At 18.4% G+C, this 24,064-nt stretch overlaps 4 protein-coding genes across 4 annotated transcripts; 1 reads left to right on the top strand and 3 right to left on the bottom strand.

Moving 5' to 3' along the window:
- Nucleotides 1-570: 570 nt before the first annotated feature.
- On the top strand, nt 571-968 carry RPS27 (40S ribosomal protein S27, putative; the record flags this gene model as incomplete). Its single annotated transcript, XM_028679105.1, has 2 exons — nt 571-737; nt 887-968. 2 exons carry the CDS (start codon nt 571-573, stop codon nt 966-968), a joined length of 249 nt encoding a protein of 82 aa, XP_028534852.1.
- Nucleotides 969-1,846: 878 nt separating this feature from the next.
- PRELSG_1406200 (conserved Plasmodium protein, unknown function) lies at nt 1,847-16,541 on the bottom strand (the record flags this gene model as incomplete). Its single annotated transcript, XM_028679106.1, has 2 exons — nt 1,847-7,666; nt 7,905-16,541. The coding sequence occupies 2 exons, from the start codon at nt 16,539-16,541 to the stop codon at nt 1,847-1,849; spliced, it is 14,457 nt and encodes a 4,818-aa protein (XP_028534853.1).
- A 1,373-nt stretch (nt 16,542-17,914) lies between these two features.
- On the bottom strand, nt 17,915-18,973 carry PRELSG_1406300 (conserved Plasmodium protein, unknown function; the record flags this gene model as incomplete). Its single annotated transcript, XM_028679107.1, has 1 exon — nt 17,915-18,973. The coding sequence occupies one exon, from the start codon at nt 18,971-18,973 to the stop codon at nt 17,915-17,917; it is 1,059 nt and encodes a 352-aa protein (XP_028534854.1).
- Nucleotides 18,974-20,134: 1,161 nt separating this feature from the next.
- PRELSG_1406400 (conserved Plasmodium protein, unknown function) lies at nt 20,135-24,055 on the bottom strand (the record flags this gene model as incomplete). Its single annotated transcript, XM_028679108.1, has 1 exon — nt 20,135-24,055. One exon carries the CDS (start codon nt 24,053-24,055, stop codon nt 20,135-20,137), a length of 3,921 nt encoding a protein of 1,306 aa, XP_028534855.1.
- Nucleotides 24,056-24,064: the final 9 nt, after the last annotated feature.

Consider the following 24,064-nt stretch of genomic DNA (forward strand, 5'->3'; position numbering starts at 1 on the left):
TGTAAAATACATTAATCAAATAAATTGTTTTTTAATAAATATATGAAAAAATTTAACTTTAAAAAAAAAAAAAAATATAAATAATAAATTAAAAAAAAAAATTAAAAAGAGTTGTATATATATTAAAGGTGCATATATATATATTTTTTTTTTTTTTCTTTTTTCATACATTGCAATTTAGAAAATCAAAAGGTTTAAAAAATAAAAAAAAAAAAAAAAATAACATTTTTTTCAATTTTAAAATGTTAAATTTGTAAATACATTAACTCAAGGCGTTTATATTTAAAAAAAAAATATATATATAAAAATGAAACAAGCCAAAAAAATAAAAAATTGATGATAAATATATAGGAAAAAAAATATATATTCCATTTTATGTTTTTATATTAAACTTCACTTTCCCAATATATATAATTTCATTGTGATTTTATTTTGTTTTTAATTTTTAAATTAAAAAAAAAATATATATTTATATATATATATAAATATAATAAATCTTTATAAAGATTTTATTTTATAAATAATTTAGAACTATTTCAGTTATATTTATAATATTTTTTATAATTCAAAATGAATGTCGATTTGTTAAATCCAGATCCAGTAGAAGAATCAAAAAAACATAAATTAAAAAGATTAATACCAAGCCCTAATTCTTATTTTATGGATGTAAAATGCCCAGGATGTCTTCAAATTACAACCTTATTTAGTCATGCGCAAAATGTAGTTCTATGTGGAAGGTAAAATAAAAAAAAATTATTTTTTTATCTATGTATGTATTATTTATTTTTATATACATTTTAGTTTATAGTATTCATTTTTATGTGTGTAATATTTCTTCTAATTCTTTATATATATATGAATATAATATTTTTTTTTTTTTATATAGCTGTAATATTATGTTATGCCAACCAACTGGTGGAAAATGTAAATTAACTGAAGGTTGTTCCTTTAGAAAAAAAATTGAATAAGTGAAAATATAAAATATAATTATAAAGAAAAATGTTTATTCAACAAAAATTAAAGGGGATTTTTATTATATTTTGAGGAAATAAATTTATTATAATATTAAGAAATGTTATTTACAATTTTTAAATACGTTAATTAAAATATGAAAATTTATATATGATATAGTTTTTTTCTTTTTTTTTTTTTTTTATATATACCTTTTTATTTTTCATATTTTTGAAATTCAAACTTTTACTAATAAAAACACAGAATAAAAATAAAAAAATTTGTATTATTTATGCTTTAAAAGAACAACAAAATTATTGTTATATTAATTATACTCTTCTTATTTGTATCTTCTACAACCTTATAAGAGGTTTTGGCTAAATTTAAAAAATGAGACGTAATGAAGTAGGTCAAATAAAAGGGAAGTTTTATTTTTAATATAAATTTATATGTAAGCATGCATAATGCATAAAATTTATCAAAGTTTAAAAATGAGATGTAAGTAACCAAAGTATAAATTTTACATTAGCATTTTAGAGATATATTAGAATATATCAGACTTATATAATGATAAAAAGAATATAAAAAAAAATAAATATATATTATTATCTAGAATTTAAAAATATTTATGCCATATATTTCTTTTAATATGCATAAAAAACTGTTTGAAAAAAAAAAAAATATATGCATAATGACAAAGTAAAAATAAAAATAATTAATAAAATTATAAAGTTAGTGTAATTAAAAAGTTAAAAAAAAAAAAAGACAATATAAAAAACGAAAACATAAGAGTATACACAATTTATAATATTTAAAAATAAGAGGATACAATATAAGAACATTACATACCTCCTTTGTATGTGTACTATATAATTTTACAGATGAATTCTTTTAATTACATAACTTTACTTTTCTCTCTATTTAATCTTCTTAAATCTCTTTCACGAACAGAGTTTTTAACTATAGGAGTAGTTAGATCAGTATATTTTTTCTTTTTTATATTAGTATTATCTGTTTTTTTTGATGAGGAATTTTTATGTGATAATAAAGAGTAAACTGAATTTAAGGCTTCGTGTTTAGTTTTTATATTATTAAGTAAATCAAAATCATCATATAAGCATATTTTTTTTTCATTATTTAATCTTATATAATATAAAGCGCCTTTTTTATTATTTTCTGTATCTAATTGACTACTGTTATTTAGTGGACTTTTATTTGTTATATTATAGAAATCATTGAATATTTTATTATGAGTATCAACCATAATATCTTTATCCATAGGATAGTTTGACTTATCTACTATATCTTCATCTAATTCAATTAATGGTGGATTTTTATTTATATCTGAATAAGTTGAATCATACACTAATTTACTTGTTAAAAATTTAATGCTTTCACAATTTAAATAATTAGTGCAATTTAATAATTTTGTGCTCTTAAATAACTTCACAAAATAAGAAAGATTTGTTTTATTAACATTATTAAGTGCATTAATAACAAATTGAATAATTCCCTTTTTCTTTTTTTTGCTTCCTTTATTATTGTCATTATTTATATTTGCTATCATTTCTTCGTCACATCTCTGATAATACAATAATTTTTTACAAACTATTAGGAAAACATTGTGCATCCTTGTAGATAAATATGATGGCAAAATTACTGACTTATTTGCTAACAACTCTCTAAACAACTTAAAAATTCTTAAATCAATAGAGGAACTACCACTATTGTATAATATTTCTTCATTAATTGAAGCATCTTTTATATAAAAATATTTATCATGATTATTAGAAAACAGTAAAATAATTGGATATATTAAAATATATGGAGTAAAATAACATAGTACTTCTAAGATAAAACATAAATGCTCTGTTAGCATTTTAAAAAGTATGTTAATAATTGATAAATTATAACCATATGAAGATGTAGCTTCTTCTAGTATTTTACAATCATTAAATTTTTTCATTGTTTTACCTAAGTGTAAATAAATTTCAAAAAGTATTTTTAATATATCATATATTTCATTCAAGTGATCTAAATTATCAAACCCTAAAAAGATCCATTGATTTTCTTTTCTATCATTTAGATCATTTGATATTTGCACATAACTATTTATATCAGTTGTATTTGCGTTATTTAATTTTTCTTTTAAATCAAGATTAGTCATCGTTCCTTTGTTATTATTTGCTTCATTTTTTTCATCATCCATAATATGATTATTATTGTTACTTAAATTATTATTATCATAATTATCTTTATTATCATTAATTAATCTTTCATTTTCATTTCCATTTTTTTCTTTAATTTTATCCAAAATTTTTACTTCTACTAAAACCTTAGTTATTTCATATTCTAATCTATTATTATAAATGTTTTCTAATAATTTTTTTTTTTCATCACACATTTCATCATTAATTTTAGTTAATGTTTTTTTCAAAACGTGTTTACTAACTTCTAATACAACAGTAAAATATTTTATGAAGCAAAATTCATTTCTTTGAATTCTTTTGCAGTATAAATTGTAATAATCTTGATTAAAAGTATCATTTTGCCAAATTTTAAATACTCCTTTAATAACGAATATCTTAATATATTGTATACATTTAGCATAATTTCTTTTCATAAAATAGTATATACACACATGATAAGCAGCTTGAGAATTATAATTGTTACAATTTTTATTTTCTGAAATAAACTTTAAACCTTCAATTATATCATTAACAATATCTTTATATTTAATTTCTATATTTTTTATTATAACTTTTAATTTATGTAAATTACAGTCAAATTTATTTATTTTATTTGAATCTAACTCTTTTTCATATACATCATCAATCATATGATTTTCTTCGCATGTATTCATAACATTTTCAATAAAAAAACAATCATTATTCTGTAAATGTGTTTCTTTTAAAATACCATGTTCATTTTGTTCATTTTCAGATAATTTTGCTTCATTAATAAATTCTCCATTTTTTATATTTTTTGGTGAATTATTTAAATTATGTGAAATGGAGTTACTAAAATTACAACTTTCATGATAATCAATGTAGTAATTGATATATTTATTTATATTATTTTTCTTTTTCTTATTTTCATTTTGAACATTTTTAATATCATTTAAAACAACACTATTTTCATTTATGCCTAAGTTTTTTTTCCTGAAATCATTTAAAATATCAAAATTTTCTTTTATTTTTAAACTTTCTACAGAATTTTCCATGTTTTTATCATTATTGTTTTCTGTAATATCTATTAAATTGTTTAAAATATGAGTATCTAAGTTATCAGAACTTTTAATTTTATTAAACTTGCCTATTTTAGTATCACATTCTATAACTTTATCTATACAATCCTTTTCTAAGTTTTGTGAATCTTTATCTACTTCATAAATATATTTAATATTTTTGCTTAAAAAGTTTTTTTCTTTTATATAATTTAATAGAGTATTTGATAACTTAGTATCATATTTATAATTAAATAAGCATGCAAGAAAAAAATACCTAGGGTAATATAAGCAAATTTTTAATCGTGTTACCAATAATTTATATAATGGAATAATTATTTTTATGCTTTCCTTATCACTGTTGATAATATCATTTACTTTATTTCTGAAAATGTAAAAACTGTTTGTATTTAAAAAGCATGGCTTTAAAGAAAAATTTTTCTTTTTTAAATTTTCATTTTTATCCTCTATTATATTATTTATAATTTTTGGACTTTCTTCTAATGTTTTATTTTTTATTTGATCAACATATTCTCCAATTTTATTTTTTTCTTTCTTTACACTTTTGTTATTTTCTTCATTTAGTTCTACTTTATTTTCATCTTTTTTTTCTACTGATGTTTTTTCTGATGCATTTCTTGTATTAGATTCCTTCTTTTTATTTAAAGAAATGCCTTCATTAAACAGACATTTATGAAAATCTAAAAAATTAACACTTGAAAATATTAAACTATCTGAATAATAGCACATTGAAATAAGCATAAAATATAATAGTATCTCATCATATGAATAAGAGTCAATATGCATTTTAGATTTTTTTTTTTCTTTATTTAATTCTGTATTAGTTTTTTTTTTTACATTATTTTCTTCATCATTATAAGACAACAAGGAATTAAAAAGAAAGTTAAATAATTTTCCCAAAAATAGAAATATTAAGTAAATAGATTTATCGTATAATTTTAAGCATTCTAATGATTTTATTGAATATCCATGAACTTTATTTTTTAAATAAAATTTTAAGATACTCATATAATATTTCATTGAAAATTTTTTATCGTTGTTTATTTTTTTGTAAAACTTATTTTTTAATACTTCTGATTGATCTAATGTATCTAATGTGCTTATATCCATGTCACTAAATTCCTCTGTTTTAATGTTTACTTTAACTTTTTTTTTATCATTTTCAATTTTATTATCTAAACTTTTATAAATATCTCTTAAATTATAATTTATTATATTTTTTTCAGTGTCAAGTTCTATTATGTTTTTATTTTGTTCATCATTTTTTTTATTATCATATATACAAGAGTGGTTCATGTTAACATTTCTTGTTGTTTCAAAATTTTCTAAATTTGATTCGACTTCAACTTTTATTCCTTTTATTTTTGTTTCATCACTTTTTTCTTCTACTTTTATTCTTTTTTCTTGTGCTAAATATTTATCTTCTTTCAATTTTTTCTTTTTTAATTTTACCTTATTACTTTTTTCTTCTTCGAAGCTTAACCTTTTCGTAACTGAATCTTTTTTGGGGTTTTTTGAATTATTTTCCTTTTCTGAAGGTATTGTTATTTTTGCATTTATGCTATTATTTTTTATATATTCAGGATATTTGTTCTTACAATAAAAACTATCTTTCTTAGAATTTTCGTTATGGCATTTTATCAAATTTTGTGAATGATTGAAATTTTTGTCATTGCAACTTTTATATTGATTATACAAATCCTTTTCATTAGTTAATTTTATTTTATTAGTTTTACGCTCTATATTTAAGAATGACAATATATTACTACTGAATAAATCATGTTTTAAATAAATATGTTTTAAGTATATACATAATTTTATATTTCTTTTTATTGTCTTGAAATCATAAAAAGAATATTTATGCTTTAGTGAATTTATAAAACATTTATTTTTTTCTTCAAAAGAATAAAAAAGAGAATATTTAATGTAAGAAGAAATATAGAAATTCAAATTATCGAATAGATGTTTTGCATTTATTATACTAATTTTTGACTTTATAAAATTTGTTAGTATCTTAAAAAATAAAATTTGAATATATCTATTTTGAGAATTTGATAAAACTAAATAATAATTATTCATTTTCTTTTGTCCACTGTTTACAATTTTATTATTATTATCATTATCATCATTTATTACATTTTTTAATGATGCATTAAAATCATAATTAGTAAATAGGTTTTTTGTAAAAAAAACTTCTTTAGTAAAATTAATATCTGTATTGTTATCTTTGCTTTTATATTCTGATGTAAATATGCTGTTGTTGTATGATTCTTCATGTATACTTACAAAAAAGTCAATAAAGTAATGAAAATAATTATCTTTTCCTTTATAATGATAAAAAAAATATTTATAATATACATATATCAAAAAATTAATTAGTATATCTGTGTGCTTTAATATATATTTTAAGTATAAATATTTTAAAAAATAGTACATTTTATATAAATCAGTATTATATAATGAATTATCAACTAATTTAGTTGTTATATTTAATAATAAATATTCAGAAAGAACTAATTCAGAAAAATATTTGTCTTCTAAAAATTTATATAAGTGAAAATACTGTTGAAAAATATAATAATATAAAAATATATTTTTACTATTATAAAATGACGCCTTTAATCCAATATTTAATTTATCAATAATTTTTAAAATATTAAAATTGTACTGTTTATTGTAATCATATTTAACTTCGCTCACAATATGTATAAAAAAACTATAAAACATATTGCTAAAATGATTGTAATGCTTTTTATTTATAACTTTTACTAATTCTAAATAATCAATATTTCTCTTATTGATTATACTAAATAATTTATTTTTATAATACTTGTATACTTTTTTAAAATAACAAGGATCATTATTTAATACTATTGCAATGCTTTCATTTTTATTTATTTTTTTTATTGTACTTCTTGTAATACTACTTGGATTTATACTTTTATAATCATTGTTATCATTTGTATTCTCATTATTTACATTTTTGTTTTTGCTTAATCTATTAAAATTTTCTTTACTTACAGAATTATTGTGCATATTATTTAAAAGAAAATTATCCTCTGAATTCATATTCCCATTTCTTGTACTATCAATATTATCTTCAATTTCATAATTATAATTTAAACTTTTATTTATCTTTCTTTTAACTTTCAGTAGTAAACAGTTTTTGTTGACACTCTCTTTAAGTTTTTTCTTCATATGCTTTCTTATTTTAAATGGATTTAATTCATTTAATTCACCTATATAGCAATCAAAGTTTTCAATTTTAAAAGTTTTTTTTTTTTCTTCCAAATAAACATTTTTTATATACTCATAGAAACAAACATAATAATAATCATCATTTAAAAATAAATCTTTCATATAATCAATAAAAATATTATATACTAATGGATCAATAAAATCTGTAGTCATCTCATCATCTAATGAAATTAACTTTTCAAAAATTTTTACAAATGACATCATAAATTCCTGTAAAAAAAAAAAAAATATAATATTATATAATATAATACAATATAATATAATATAATACAATATAATAAAATAAAATAAACAAAAATTAAATGAAAAATAATAATATATTCTATAGATAGATATACATATATATATTTCAAATATTATAAAAAGATAAATGGATATCTTATGAATAATAATTGAGATAAACTATAAATAAAAAATATTTGTACATAAATTTTTGTATTTTCATTACTTTTCCTTCAGTTTTTGATTTTTTAAAATTTACTAAAAATTGTAAAATATTATAATCATTAAATTTGTAATAAACATTACAAAATTTATAGTTAAGATATATATAATCACTGTGTGAAATATTTATATTACTTTCTTTTGATACCCAAAAGAATTGATTCAAATATATATTATAATCAACTAATTTTTTAATATCTAAACTTATACTCTGCATATATTTATGAATATACAAGGATAAAAATAATTCAACTGCTCTTATATCATTCATTTTCATATTAAATATATCTAAGTTATATTTTGTTATTTTTATTCTTTTTCCATTTGTTTCATTTTCATTTTTATCTTTTGATATAATATCAAAGGGATACACTGTTTTTAAAAATAAAAAATTATTAAATAAAAATGAAAAGCAAATATTAATAAGACCATTAATAGAATGGTTATTACGATATATTTTATTTTGCACTTTAATATTTCTTATGTCTGTGTAGGGAATAATCATATCAAAAATTATTTTACTAATTATTTTATTACTTCTAAATTTTTTTTCATTCTTTTTATAAAATTTACTTCTAGTTTCTTCCACCAATTTGTTACTATTACTGATATAATTTATGTATTTATTATAGGAAGAATTGGGGATATCAGAATGTTTAATGTTATTTAGATAAATGGTATTATCATTCATTTCATTTTTTTCATTTTCACTTAAAGCTTTATCAATTCCAACTTTTTTTGGATTTTCATTTGTATCATTTCCTGATGAAATACATCCTTTTGATTTATTATACAATGAAGAAATATGACTTAAACTACTTGATGTGAAATTACACTTTTTTCTTTTTTTTATTTTTCTTCTTTTTTTGTATTTATTTAAGTAATATAATACACAAGGAAATATACAGTTAAACGAAGATTTATTGCTGCTGTTTATATAAAGAATAGTCTTTTTAATATTACTTAAAATTAATTCATAGTATAAATGTTTTTTATGATAAAGATTAATATTATATATGTTTCTTTCTAAGTGAATAGATATATCTGTGTTAAAAGAAGTTAACAAAGTGTTTAAAGAAAAGTAAAATAAATTCATAGAGCATTTATTAATATTGTATAATTCGTTTTTATTTATATCAAAATAAATTAAATATACATCTTGTAAAGTAAATTTAAATAAAGTATGATTAATTAATATTTGTTTCATTAGAGTAAAATCATCCATTATATTGTTATCTTTACATAACTTATTTAATTTTAAAAAAATTTCATTCATTTCAGGTAAATTACTTCTTTTACAACTATTGAATAAATCTAGGTAAAACATATTATTCTGTAATAAATTTTCTATTAAATTACAAAAAATAAATATATATTTATTTTTCTTCATTTTTCTTTTACTGTTGTTTTTTTTCTTTGATATTAACAAGACATTAACTGAACTAAAATTTAAAAGTGTTTGCAAATAAATTTCATATTGGTTATTGTATTTCCAATTGATTTCAGCATTATTACTACTTTTAATTAAGTCTGTATCATTTTTTAATTTTGAAACATTTGTTTCAGTTTCTGATTTATTTTTTGAGAAATTCAAAATTTCCTGATGATTTTTATTTTCACTTATTAATTTTACGCTTTTTTTATCTGAATTTTCTATTTTATTATTATTATATTCTGTATTTTTTTTTATATTCTTTCTTTTAATGAAATATTCCTGTTTTGATTTTAAAAATGGATAAAAATGTAAATGAATTTTTAAAGGAGAAGAAATTAATAATATGATACTACTTGAAATATGTAAAAATATGTAATAAGTATTATATATATCATTAATCATAAAAAAATCTTGACTTTTTCGTAAATTTAGAATATTATAATTTTCAATATATAAAATGGAAATAAGAATAAAAAGAATATGTGAAAATAATGGATAAAGAGAAGTATAAATTTTATAATCACTTTTATTTATTACAGAAATATATTTAAAAAAAGAAGTATTGTTTATTATTTTTTTCAATTTCTTTTTTATGTTTTTTAATTTTTTATAACTGCGTAATATAACTTTATTTTCATTTTTATATTTATATAAATTTTTCTCTAATAGATTCTCTTTTTTTTTACAGTAATTTTTTTTAATTTTATTCCTATTATTACTTTCTATATATCTAAAATGTCTTAAGTAACTTAGATTTGTGTTATTTTTGATGAACTTCCTATTTTTTTTTAAAGAAATTTTTTTTTTTTTTACATTTTTATTAATTGTTTTTCTACAAACTTTATAACTTCTTATATGAACTGAAGAATACAAACTACTGTTACTTTTTTCCATTTGTGAATATTTATTAAATTTAATTTTTTCCTTCTTCTTTCTTTTATCTTTCATCTCTTTTTTGTTTTTCACAAAATTACTATAATATTTATTTATTTTTTTTCCCAATTTTTTTCCTAAAAGATTATTTTTTATTTTAAATTGTCCATTTATACTTACTTTTCTTTTTATCTCTTTTATTATTTTATATAATTTCTCTTTATTTATATAAATTCCGTTTATTGTATTTTTCTTTCTTTTTATTGACTTTTCGCTATTTTTTTTTTTAATAAATTTTTGTATTTCATTACTTATATTTATCACTTCTTTTTGAATATATTGTTTATTATTTTTTGCTTTTTTCTGTATTCCTATGAATTTTTTATCTATTTTTATGTTTACATTTATTTTTACTATGAAATTCATTAGAACATGAAAGGAAGTAAAAATATGATTTAAAAAATCGTATGAACAACCGTATCTAAAATTTATAAAATTAAAAAAATTGAGCATATTTGAATGAATTTTGTCATTATAAGAAAATATGTTCTTATCTTGAGAAAATACCTTAGATAATTTATTTGTATGAAATTCTGAGAAAGAATTCAAACGTAAATAGAATATAGAAAAAATCATGCTATAAATATTCATTACCTTTTTAATCAAAATAAAATATACATTTTTTTGATTTTTCATAATAAAATTCAAACAATCATTAATAAATTGAATAATTATATTCTGTAATTCATAATTTAAAGTTAAAATGCATAACCGTGTGTCAAATAAAGAGTGAAGGGAATCAATATTTAGAGTAAAATTTTTGTCTAATGATTTTGCTTTTTTGTATAAGCATAATATACTGTTTTTTTTTATTTCTTTGCAAATGCAATTCTTTATATATTTATATGAGTAAGTTAATATAATCAATTTTTTTTTTTTTTTACCTAATTTTTTTTTTTTATATTTTTTTTTGGTTCGTCTATTAAAAGAAGCTAGGACACTCATTAAATCATCTTTTTTTATAAAATTCCTTTTAAAAACAGTACTGAAATTATATAAATTCATTTTTGAAATATAATCTTGATTGTGTGTGTATATTTTTTTAACATATTTATCTTCTTTTAATATCTTAAAAAAGTATGGCTTTGAAAAAATGTTTTCGTTATATAAATTACAGTTTATTTCATTTAATGCGAAATTATAAATTTTGTAAATAGGTAACTTTTTTATTTTTATCATACTATAAAGGCTATTGCAGTAGTAAACAATTTTCTTGATTTTGCTCATAATATTTTTTTTAAAAAATTTGTTTTCATATAACTTCAAATTTAATATAAAAAAGCATTTATTATAGCATTTTAGAAAAGATAAAAAAGCAAGACCTATATTTTCATTTAATTTTTTGAATTTTTTTTTAAATTTACCCATAAGCTTAAAAGGGGGATTATTATTTATTAAATTCTTATGCTGCAAAGAAAGGTTTTTTTTTATTTCTTTGTTTTCTTTGCTATTTTCTTCTTTTTGATCTTCCTTTTCCTCTTGATCCTCATCATCTCCTTCTTCTTCCTCTTCTTCTTCCTCTTCCTCTTCCTCTTCTTCTGCTTCTTCTACTTCTACTTCTACTTCTGCTTCTGCTTCTACTTCTTTTTTTTCTTTTTCTTCTACATCATGCTCTTCTCTCTCTTTTACTTCTTTGTCTACTTCATCTTCCTCTTCTTCCTCTTCCTCTTCCTCTTCCCCTTCCTCCTCATCATCTTCCTCCTCTTCATCTTCCTCCTCTTCATATTCTTCCTCTTCTTCTTTTTCTTCTACTCCTGCTTCTTCTTCTTCATCTACTAATTCCTCTTCTTCTTCTCCTTCATCATCTTCTCCCTCTCCTCCTTCTTCCATTTCTTCTTCCTCTTCTACATCTTCCTCTTCTACATCTTCCTCTTCCTCTTCTCCTTCTTCCTCCTCCTCTTCTACATCTCCTTCCTCTTCTTCCTCATCTACTAATTCCTCTTCTTCCTCATCTACTAATTCCTCTTCTTCCTCATCTACTAATTCCTCTTCTTCCTCATCTACTAATTCCTCTTCTTCTTCCTCTATTTCCGCTCCTTCTTTTTCTTCTTCTTCCTCTATTTCCGCTCCTTCTTCCTCTTCCTCTTCCTCTTCTTCATTTTCCCCATTTCCTTCATCTTCTTCCTCTTCATCTTCTTCTTCATCTACTAATTCTTCTTCTGCCTGTCCATATTCCATTTCCTCTTTCTTTTTCTCATACTCTTTTTCATTTTCTTCATTTTGTATTTCTTCATCATCTACTTCATATTCGTTTCTTTCATCATACATTTCTTCGTTTTCTTCTTGTCTTTTTTTTTTTTCATTTTCTTTTTTTTCCTCTTCATCCCCTATTTCTTCAGATTCCTCTTGATCTTTTGACAAATCTTTTTCATTATTTTTTTCATATAAATTATGATATACTTTTTCTTTTATGTTGACTTCTTGAAGCTTCGTGTTTTCTTTTTTAATTATATAATTTATATCATATTTATCAAGGAAAAGTTTTATATTCTTATAATAATACTTTGAATTTATGTAAAGGAACTCTAAAAATAAAAATATAATACGTCTTTTCACTTTACCGTTTTGTTGATCATAACTATATTTTATTAATAAAAAATTTAAGATAGTAAAAGTATAATTAATAATTTTTTCTAAATTGACATTATCAAAAGTATATTTTTTTTTTAATTTGTTTAAATAGCATTTGTATAATAATTTTAGCATATATAAATGACAGTGTATCAATTCCTCATAATTATCAAACTCTAAATTGGATTCTGCATATATATCTTTTTTTACATTTCTAATTTTTTCTGAGTCATTTTCAATATCATGATAAAAAATATTTAATGATTTACATTTATAATCAAGCACATAAAGATTATACAATCTTAAAAAATTAGTGTAACAATACACATTTTTTTTGTTTATAATATTATTGTTGGTAAAAAAGAAGAAAATTTTCAAAAGTACATTTCTAATGTTATTTTCTTTATTACAGTAGTGGTAAAATAAAATTAAAATAATTTCTTCCATTTTATTTTTAATCCAATTATTTTCATTCGATAAATTAATACATTGAAAAAGGTTTTCTAACTCAAAAAATTCTTTTTCATTTTTTTTTATCTCTGTAAAAATTTTTTCTTTTTCGTAATTATAAGTACGAACCAATATGTTTTTCTTTTTTAAATTCAATTCACGACTCATTGTACTACTTGAAATATTTCCATCATTTATAAAATTCTTATTTGGTTCTTTTTTCTCCTTATCTTCCTCTTTCTCCTTTTCCTCTATGAATTTTTCTTTATTATCCATTGGACTTGTACTACATTCCAATTTGTTTATATTTTCTGAATTCATATTAGTATCTAAAATTATATTATTTATATCATTATAATTATCATTACCTAAATTTTCATATGTGTTGTGTAATACTTTCTTTTTATTGTTCATACATATGTTGATATCACTGCTATTTATGATAGTAGTATAACTATTTTTCATATAGTTATTGTCTATATTATTTTCATTTGATTTTATTATTTTTCTTCTTTTCCTTATATTAAAAAAAGTTAATTTCTCATAATCATCTAAATGATATCCCATATTGTTACCAGGTATAGTTTTTAAAATATTTTTAAAAAGGATATTTGAATTGGATTCAGTATGGCTTCTATAATATTTTCTGTATGAGTATTTTATTTTGTTTATTTTTTTTTTTAAATCATCTTTTTCTTTAACTTGTTTTAGTAATAATATATCAATAATAAAGTGAGATATATTAAAAACATTACTGCTATTAATTGAATCAAATTTGTCTATGGCATACATATTTTCATATAAATGATAAATATGTTTTATATTATTATTTGTTTTAATCATTTTTAGAATATTTGAATAGTTATTCATATAAAATAATTTATCTGTATCATCTATAAGCTTATCTCCGACATTTGGCAGTAAGTAGTTGTTGTGAGAGCTTAGTTTTTTTACTTTATCTCTTATCCTTTTTTTATTTATTTTATTAATACTTAAAATAATTGCTTCTTCTATCTCTTTTTTTTCTTTATAATACTTCTCATTATATGTGTTATACTTTAAACTACATTGTTGTATACTATTTTTTATTTCATTATATATTTTTATTAGATTATTATAATTAGTTTCTTCTTCATGCTTTTCTTTATTAATTTCTTTATTTTCTTCATTAATTTCTTCTTCAACTTCATTTCCTTCTTCACTTTCTTTATAATCTGTTTCATTATTTTCTTCATTATTATATTTATTTTCTAAATCAATAGAACTATATGTCCCTTTAAATTTTTTTTTTTCTAATTTTTTAAAATTTGAACTTTCGTTCATAAATTTACCTTTGATTTCAAATTTTTCAACACTTTTACTTTTTTTTTCTTCTTCACTGCTTAATTCTCTTATTACCAAATATCCATTGTTTTTTTCTTCTTTATTATCTTCTTGTGCTTCTTTAACAATTTCATTATTTTTTTCTTCTTCATTTTTCTCATTTTCATTTTTATGAAAGTCATTTGTTATATTAACTGCTTTTAAATGACTTTCATTTGTTATAATATTACCATAAGTGGTTTCTTCAACAAATTTTATCATAATGTCAAATTTTTTATATTTACATATCTGATATATATTGTCAAAAAAATCTAAAATATTCTTATTTTTTAATACCTCCTTCATTTGTTTTTTTCTCTTTCTTAGTTCGTACATATAACAATATTCTTTTAATAAATTAAATTCATATTCTTTATGTATTTTTTTTATCTTACTGATTATTGATGATGTGTTCTCACTTTCATTTATTTTATCATATAATAATTTCATTCTTTCTGTTTTTGTTTTTTTACTTTTTTTTTTTATATTTTCTAATAAAAAATCGTCCATTTTATTGATTAAGCTATCACTTATATCTTTATCATCTGTACAGTTTTCTAAATTATAGTTTTTATTTTGTGAAGAATTATAATTATTATTAAGTTCATTGGAATTATCGTGAACATAAGAAACAAGACTTTGACATGTAATTTTTCTCTTTTTTTGGAAATGAGTATTTTCATTTAACTTATTTTTATCAAAAAAGCTACATTCATTAAAACTATGTAAATTGATTAAGTCATTTTCATTACTTTTTTCGTTATTTTTTGATACATTATTTGTATCTCCTTTTTCATATGAATTTTTTTTCGCTATAAAAAAATTGTCAAAATTATTTGTTGGATTATTTTCTTCTGATTTCTTCTTCATTAAATTATCTTTATCTGAAATTCTATTATTGTAAGTTTCTTCTTTCATATTGCTATTTTTATTGTTTACGTTATTGATATTATTTTTTTTTCTTTCTTTTTGTAATAAATATTTTTTCTTTGCTGATAAGCCCTCTTGATCAAAACTATTATCATATATTAGAACATTATCTAAATAGTTTGAATCAAAATTTACATTTTCCTCCTCTTCTATTTTCTTTTTATTTATCTTTTCCTTAAAAACTTCTTCTATGTTGCTAATACTCTTATTTATATAAGTAGATTCGGTACTTGTTTCTTCTTTTTTTTTTTCTATACTTGAATTATTCATATAATTTTTCAAAAAAATACTTTCGTAGGAACTATTTTCAAAATCTAAGTATTCTGTATTTATAGAATTTTGTTTAATGCTTATTAAAAAATGATTTCTTATTATTTTCATTGTACTTTCATAAATTGTTGGATTGAAATATTTACTTTCCTTATCGTTATATAATAAACAACAAATAAAAGAAGTTTTAGCATTTAAAAAATATTCTATATCGTTACTTTCTAAAAAATATTTTATAAATGCTATTCCTGCATTATAGCATATTTCTATTTTGTATTTTTCATTAACTTTGTTCAAATATTTTGATAGCAGTATATATGTAAACGAACTATATTTATAATTTTCAAAGTAAAAATAAGCATTTCCTATAATTTTTAAAAATTCTATTTTACTAATAAAGTCTTTTCGTTTTAGTTTTCCTATGTTTTCTAGACCATATCTTAAACATTCTTCTAATTTTAATTCTTTATATAAATTCTGTAATTTTATAACGTATTTATTCATGCTCTTTTTGTCCTTTTCTTCTAAAGAGTTTCTTTTTTCTCCAAATCGCATTGGAAAATCATCTAAGTAATTTAACTCATTATTATTCAAAAATACTTTACATCTTTTTCTTTTCTTATGCTTATTTATAAACCTTTTCAATTTTTTTTTTTTTACATTTTTCTGGAGAATTCCTTTTGGAACCATCTTTATAAATTTAATAACAAAAAAGGAGAAAATATAATATTAACCTTCAAAAAAAAAAAAAAAAAGCATTTATAATTATGTAAATAACTAAGTGTAATTAATTGATTAAATACTTTATGTATATATATATATTTAAAAAAAAAAATATATCTATAATTAATTCTTTAAAATAAATATTATATAAAAATACATTATCCTATTATAGTATTTTATCACATTTATTTAAAATTTTTTTTTCAATGATATATAAGTGCTTTTTTATATCTTATTATTTTTGTTTTCCTTACACAAAAAATCAGAAACAGAGCACATGTTAAAAATAAATATCTTTGATATTTTATAATAAAAATAAAAAATAGAAAAATATTAAAAAAGAGAACTAAAAAAATTATATAACAAAAATAAAATAAAAAATAGAGAAATCACTTAGTTTGAAAAATAATAAATTACATTTATAAAAATGGTATATTAAAAAAAAAATAAATAAAATGATTGAAAAAAAAAATGGATATAAAATAAAATTAATGAATATTAGTTTGAAAATATGATAGGAAATGAATTGCAAAGTATAAAATAAATAAAGTGAATAAAAAAAAAATTAAAAAAAAATTAATTATAAACAGTTATAATATTAAAAATAAATCTAAGGACAACCAAAAGATGATAGAAATTTGAAATCTAAAAATTAAATGAAATAGAAAAATAACTTAAAATTAGAAATGTTTAAAAAAAAAAAATTTTAATAGCATTATAAAATAATAGAAAATATACATATGTATATATATATTTATTCTTGTAGCAACGCATCTGAATTATTTTAACTTTTCTTTCGTAATGGCAAATAAAAGATTTTAACTAGATTCTATACTTGTCTTAGCATATTAAAAAAATAAAATAAAATAAAATTCTTATTTATATTGAAACTAGATAAAAAAAATAATTTATTTCTTTTTTAGACTATTTTTTTTCCTTATTTTTATGTTAATGAAAAAAAATTATATAATACATATTAAACTCATTAAAAATAATTTCTTTATCACAAATCATTTTGTTATAAATAAGAAAAAAAAAAAAATTAAACGTTAATTATGTATGCTATTATATATTTTCGAAATAATAAAAAAAATTGACATTAAAAAAAAATATAGAAATATAAAAATGTATAAATTTTCTTATTTTGCATGAATTAAAAATATTAATTTAAATAATAAACTTATGAAAATAAAATACATTATTTCTAAGTACATAAAAAAAAAAAAAAAAAGCGAAAAAGATTATATCTAAACAAATATAAAATTTCAATAAAAGCACTAAAAAAAAAAAAGCTTTTCATACATTTTATGAAGATTTTTAATTTTTTATTCCTAGCATGTTCAAGCGAATGAATATATAATTTTAAGAACTTTCTCTAAAGAATTATTAATATTAACATTTTCAATATAATTAATAGCGGGAGATAAAAATTTAGATGTTTCTAATAAATATGTTTGTATATCATTAATGTAACTAAAATTTTTGATATATTTATTTACTTTATCATTAGAATCGTTGCATCTACTTGAGAATCTCTGAATACTAGTTTCTTTATCAGTAATGTAAACTAAAAAATAAATAATTTTATTTGGGTATTTTTCTATTAACTTGTTTATAATTTCTGAATTTACATGTACACCTTCTATTATTAAGGATTCATTTTTTTTAATGTGATCATTAATAATATCATCTATGTGGCTAAACAATAATTCGCACTGCTTTAAATAGTTTTTAATACATCTTTCTTTTAGTTTTTTTTTTTTTGTGTCATTTTCATTTTCCACTTTCTTATTGTTTCTAACATCTATCTCTTCTTTCCGCTTTTTTCTTTCTTCTTCTATCTGCATATCATTTATATCTTCATCATAATCATCTTCATCTTCGTTTATTTTAATTTTCCATGATTCATATGTAGAGAATCTAAGAAATTTTTTATTTTTTACTTCATATTTTCTCAAAATTTCCCTTATAATATCTGTTGATAAAATTCTTTTAATTTTTAAGAAAAATCCTAATAAGCAACTTAAAGTACTCTTGCCACAACCAGAACTCCCGCTTATAATAATAACAAGATTTTTATTATTTTTAAAAAATAGAGAATTTTGTATATTTTCATTTAACATATTATTTTCTCCTTTGTTTTCATCAATTAATTTATTGGAATCATTATTTACAAAATTTATTTTAAACTTATCATCTTCTTTTTTTACATTAATAAAAATATTATTTATAAATAGATATCTTGAACAGATGTGCATTTCACAACCTTTCTTTTTATATTCAACTAAGGGTATTCTACTATTAAAATTTATTACATTTTTTATAAAATCCTTTTTTATTTCAATATGTTTTTTTATTATATCTTCTATAATTAAATTATTATGTCCATTTTTACTCATTTCTCAAAAAATAAAATTCAAAAATTAAAATAATATAAAAAAAAATACTTTTTAATTTTGTACCATTATTTATAATTAGAATATATTTTTATTCCTCAAAATGTGATCAAATAAAAAAAAAAATATATAAAAATAATAATAAATCCAATAAAATGATATAAATAGGTAATAAATGCAATAATTAAAATAAGTAAAAAAAAAAAAAAAGTGTGTTGCGTATTATTTTAAAGTTATTTTCTAATACCCAACATGAGAGAACATGATTATAGTAAAAAAAAAGAAAAAAAATTAAAAAGAATAATAAATAAATAAAAAAGAAAATTAAAAATTTTATAATTATTTTGTTTTTATATAAAATAATGTGTTTTAAAAATGTAATCTAAATATAATTAAAATAAAAATTTTTAAAACAGGAAAAAAAAAAAAAAAGGAATTGAAAAGATCTCGTGTGTATTATTATATTTTTTATTATTTATTACACATTATTAATCTATATTTACATGTTATAATGTCAAAAAAAATTAAGGAATAAATAAATTAAAAAGCTTTAAAAAAAATAAAATTAAAATAGTATATACCCTGAAGTATTATAATTTTATATGAAATAAAAAGTTCAGATTCCATTTTGATACAATAAACATCTTCCCTTTATTGTAAATTTTTATCACCTAAAAATTTTCTAAAAAAATTAAAAAAGTAAAAAGTTAATTGAAATAAAAGAGAAAAATCTACTATTTTAGTAAAAAAAATATACTTTTAATATTTTAAGAATTTTTTTTTTTTATGTAGAATTGTAAATAAAGCATTTTGCTTTAAATGTTTTACAAAAAAAAAAAAAAAAAAATTTTATTATTTTGTTAAAACAGATAAAATAAAATATATATATATTATAAATAAAAATATATTATTTAGATTAAAAATAAAAGGGAAAAAAAAAAAAGAACTTAAACTTATGTATATATATTATATAAACAAACTTAAAATATTAAATAAGAAAGAAAAAAAATAATTTCACAATTTTAGAAACTACATAGCTTTAAATTAAATATTATTAGATTAAAATTGGATATATATTAATTTTCTAAATTGAGAGAAAAAAAAAAATTATTTTATTTTATTTTTTTTAAATGTCTTTTTAGTTATGTATTTGTATAATTATATTTATTTTTCATAATCATATGAAGTTAATTTAGTTGGTGTGGTTCTTATAGTTTCCTCTATATTAATTTTTAATTTTTTGCAAAGGAAATCTAATATTCTATAATTGGAATGAGTATAATATAAGTCTTTATATAAAAAGCATTTTTTTTGTAACATTAACAAATACTTTGTTTCAAGAAATTTATATTTATATATATAAAAAAGTAATCTTAAAAAATTCTTATTATCAATATAATCAATATTAATGCATAACTCACGAAATATATGTTTGTTTATAGACATTTCATGAATGTATCTAATTTTTATTATTGTATAATATATTTGAATAAACTTTTTCATTAAAGGTGATATTCCACTTTTACATTCGTCTCCACTATTTGTATTATTATTATTATATTCTGAAGTGTTATATTTTTCTTCTTTTTTATTTTGATTTTTATTTTTATTTTCTAAATTATAATTATTTATATTTTTATTATTTATATTCTTATGCTCATCATTTTCTTTTTTATTTATGCAATTTAATGATAAACTTAAATTAACTGATAGTTTATTTATATCTTTTATATGCAATTTCTCTTCGTCATCATAATTATTTATATAGCTATAAGTGTTTCCTTTTAATGAGTTTATATTATATGTTTTATCAGAATAAATATATTGAATATATCTGAAGATAAATATATTTGTTATTATATCTATACTATGCATATATTTTGGATTTTTCTTTTTTATTCCTAAAGATTTCAAAATTAGAAATAAACTTTCATTCGTCATATTATAAAATAAGCATGTAAAATGAAATTTTTTTTTTATAGTAAAATGAATAAATGTACTTAAAAAAGTTTCTTTAAAAATTATATCATTATTAACACAATTAATATCATTGTTATTTTTAAGTAATATATATGCAATGCGTTTTTTTGTTTTTGTCTCATTATATTTGCTAATACAATTTTTATATAAAGTATCAATAATCATTTTTTTTTCATTATTATCAAAATTATAAGAATTTTTTACTATCTCATTGTTTTTCGCTGCATACGAAAATTTATTGAAATGCATTTCTTCACCTAATAAATAATCATAAAAAAAGTCGAAAAATAGGAAATATTTCTCTTTTGTTTTATTACAGTTTTCCTTATTTAACAATGTAAATATTTTAGAAACTATTAAGGCTAAGTAATTAGTATTTAAGTAATTTAACTTAAAAACAATATTTTCTAATAAAAAGAAAAAATTGTTAGAATCATAATAATGAATGTATATTGCAAGTAAATCAACTGGAGTATATATAAGAATGTTATTTAAGATATTATAAATATATATGTTTATCTCAAAAGTACTTCTCTGGAAAAGTAAAGACTTATCATTATTTAAACTTATTATGTTATTATAATTAGAAAAATCTTTCTGGTTCGAATTTTTTTCTAAAAAACTAAAGCATTTTTTATTATTGTAAGTAATATCAATACTATTATTACTTTCATTATTTTTAATTTCGTTGTTTTTATAATCTCCTTTATATTTGTTAGAAATATTATTGTAATAGCTAATATAATTTATTCGTGAGCTTGTAAGCAAATATTTATTCATGGTTCTATTATTGCACTTTTTTTCATCATTGATAAAATCGTTTTTATTTTCCATTTTAATTAAATTAAATGAATTATTTTTTTTTTCTTTTTCATAAGAATTATCACTATAATCTTCATTAATACAGCTCATATTAACTAAATAAAAATAATACATAGATTTTTTATGATTGCAATTAACTAAACTGTTCTGTTTACTAATAAAACATTCGTAAGAATCAAATGAATTCTTAAAATATTCGTAAATTTGTAAAAATTGTAATGCATTAAATTTATTGTAAATAATAACTTTTTTCATTTCTTCTAAATTATTGTTTTTTTCTAAATTAGCACGATAATTATTAATTTTGTAAAATAAAAATGGATCAAAATTTTTAAAATTTTTCAATTCAATAAATAGACTTTTTAAAAATAAAAATATTCCTTCGTAATATTTTGTTTCAACGTAAAAGCAAAATAATTGTAATAAAAACTGTACATCATAGGAATTTAATTTATTTTTTTCGTTGAATTCAAATAAGTAGATTTTTTTTTTTTTGCATAATGATTTGTCATTCTTATAATTAAATAAATTTTCTGATGAGTTTTTTATTCCATTTATTAAACTAACATTATTATCAATATTAATACTTCTTTTAATATTATTATTATTATTATTATTATTTTCATTTGATTCGCAAAATGTTACTTGTTGTAATTTAAAAAAATCAAGATAAATTAATGAAATATCACATAGATATTTATTTATATTAGAATTTTTATATTCATTTAATAAACATAAAAGTTCATTCTTCTTTAAATTAAGAATGTCTTTATTTATTTTATGTAACAATATTTCGTCAACAAAAATATTGAAATAATTATATTTTTGCATAAGTAATTTTAAAAATAAAAAAATAATTATATTACACTTATTGTAAAAAGGAACATAATAATGACACATATTTAGTAGCAGTTTTTTATTTAATGAATGAATATAAGTTAAATTATATATTTCAAAATCATAAATATTAGAAAGAATATGATAAACATTCTCTTTATCGTATTTTTTTAAATTTTTTAACAAGTGAGAATATAAAACATTTAATAAATCCTCCTTATAATACTTATAATATATTAGAACTTCCATTAACAAATTTATTTTACTTTTATTTTTATCAGAAATATCTTTATTATTATAATATTCATATATATAATCCATGTAATTATTTTCAATAATGTATTTGTTATGTAAAGAACCATATGACTCTATATCGTTGTTACAATAATTATAACTATAATCTCCACTTCTTATATTATCTATTGTATTTTTATCATCATCAATTGTATAATTTTTTATTTCATTATTATTTCTATATATATTTTTATAATCCATATTTTCGTTTGAATATTTATTGATTTCCTTATGTTCTTTATCAATAATATCTTGAATATTCTTTTTTAAAAAAAAAGAGTCTATATATTGAACATTCTTTTCAGCATTTAAAAAATCTAATTTTAAAACTATTTGATTATGAAAGTATTCTATAAGATTTGTATTGGAATAATTCAGCTTTTTTAAATTATTTAGAATATAAATTATAATATTAATGTCAAAACTCAAATTATTTGAAATAATATAGTTCGTTAAAATGCATAATGTTTTTTCATTTTTGCAATTTAAATAAAATAAAGAAGTAAAAATATTTAATATGTTATTTGAATTTAAAGAATTCATATTATTTAAGATCATTATAAGTATAGAATTTATAAAAGTTTTATTTATCCTATTAAAATATGAATATATATACAATATCAAATGCATCTGAGAAATTTTAAGTTTATTCTTATTAATGAAAAGAAATTTTTCTAGCAACTTCAAAAATTCTTCATTTCTGTATTTCAATTTATAGAGACTTATTAAAATTGTTATCACACTATTAATAGTAATAGCATTATCTTCATCATCTTCATAAAAATTTTCATCGAAATCTTTTAAATCATAAAAATAATTTATATTATTTATATAATTCATAATATAGAGTTCTAAAGAATTTATTATCTTTCTGATTAAATGTATATTTTGTAATCTAACATTACTAACACATTTAATCGTATCCACTAATTCTTTGTATTTTTGGTAATGAATAGGCGTCTTAATAAACCTTTCAACATTTAAACTATTTATATTTATATATTTATTTAGAGAAAAATCTATGTATATATTTTTAAATTTATTTTTTTTTGTATTAGGATTTTTTTCTTTCACAATTTCTTCCGCCTTATTTATGTAGAATCTTTTATCCAAATGTATAAAAAATGTTTTCTTATTTTTTAATTTGTTCATTTTACATTA

This window comes from Plasmodium relictum, assembly GCF_900005765.1.
Source record: "Plasmodium relictum strain SGS1 genome assembly, chromosome: 14".
Lineage (NCBI taxonomy): Eukaryota > Apicomplexa > Aconoidasida > Haemosporida > Plasmodiidae > Plasmodium > Plasmodium relictum.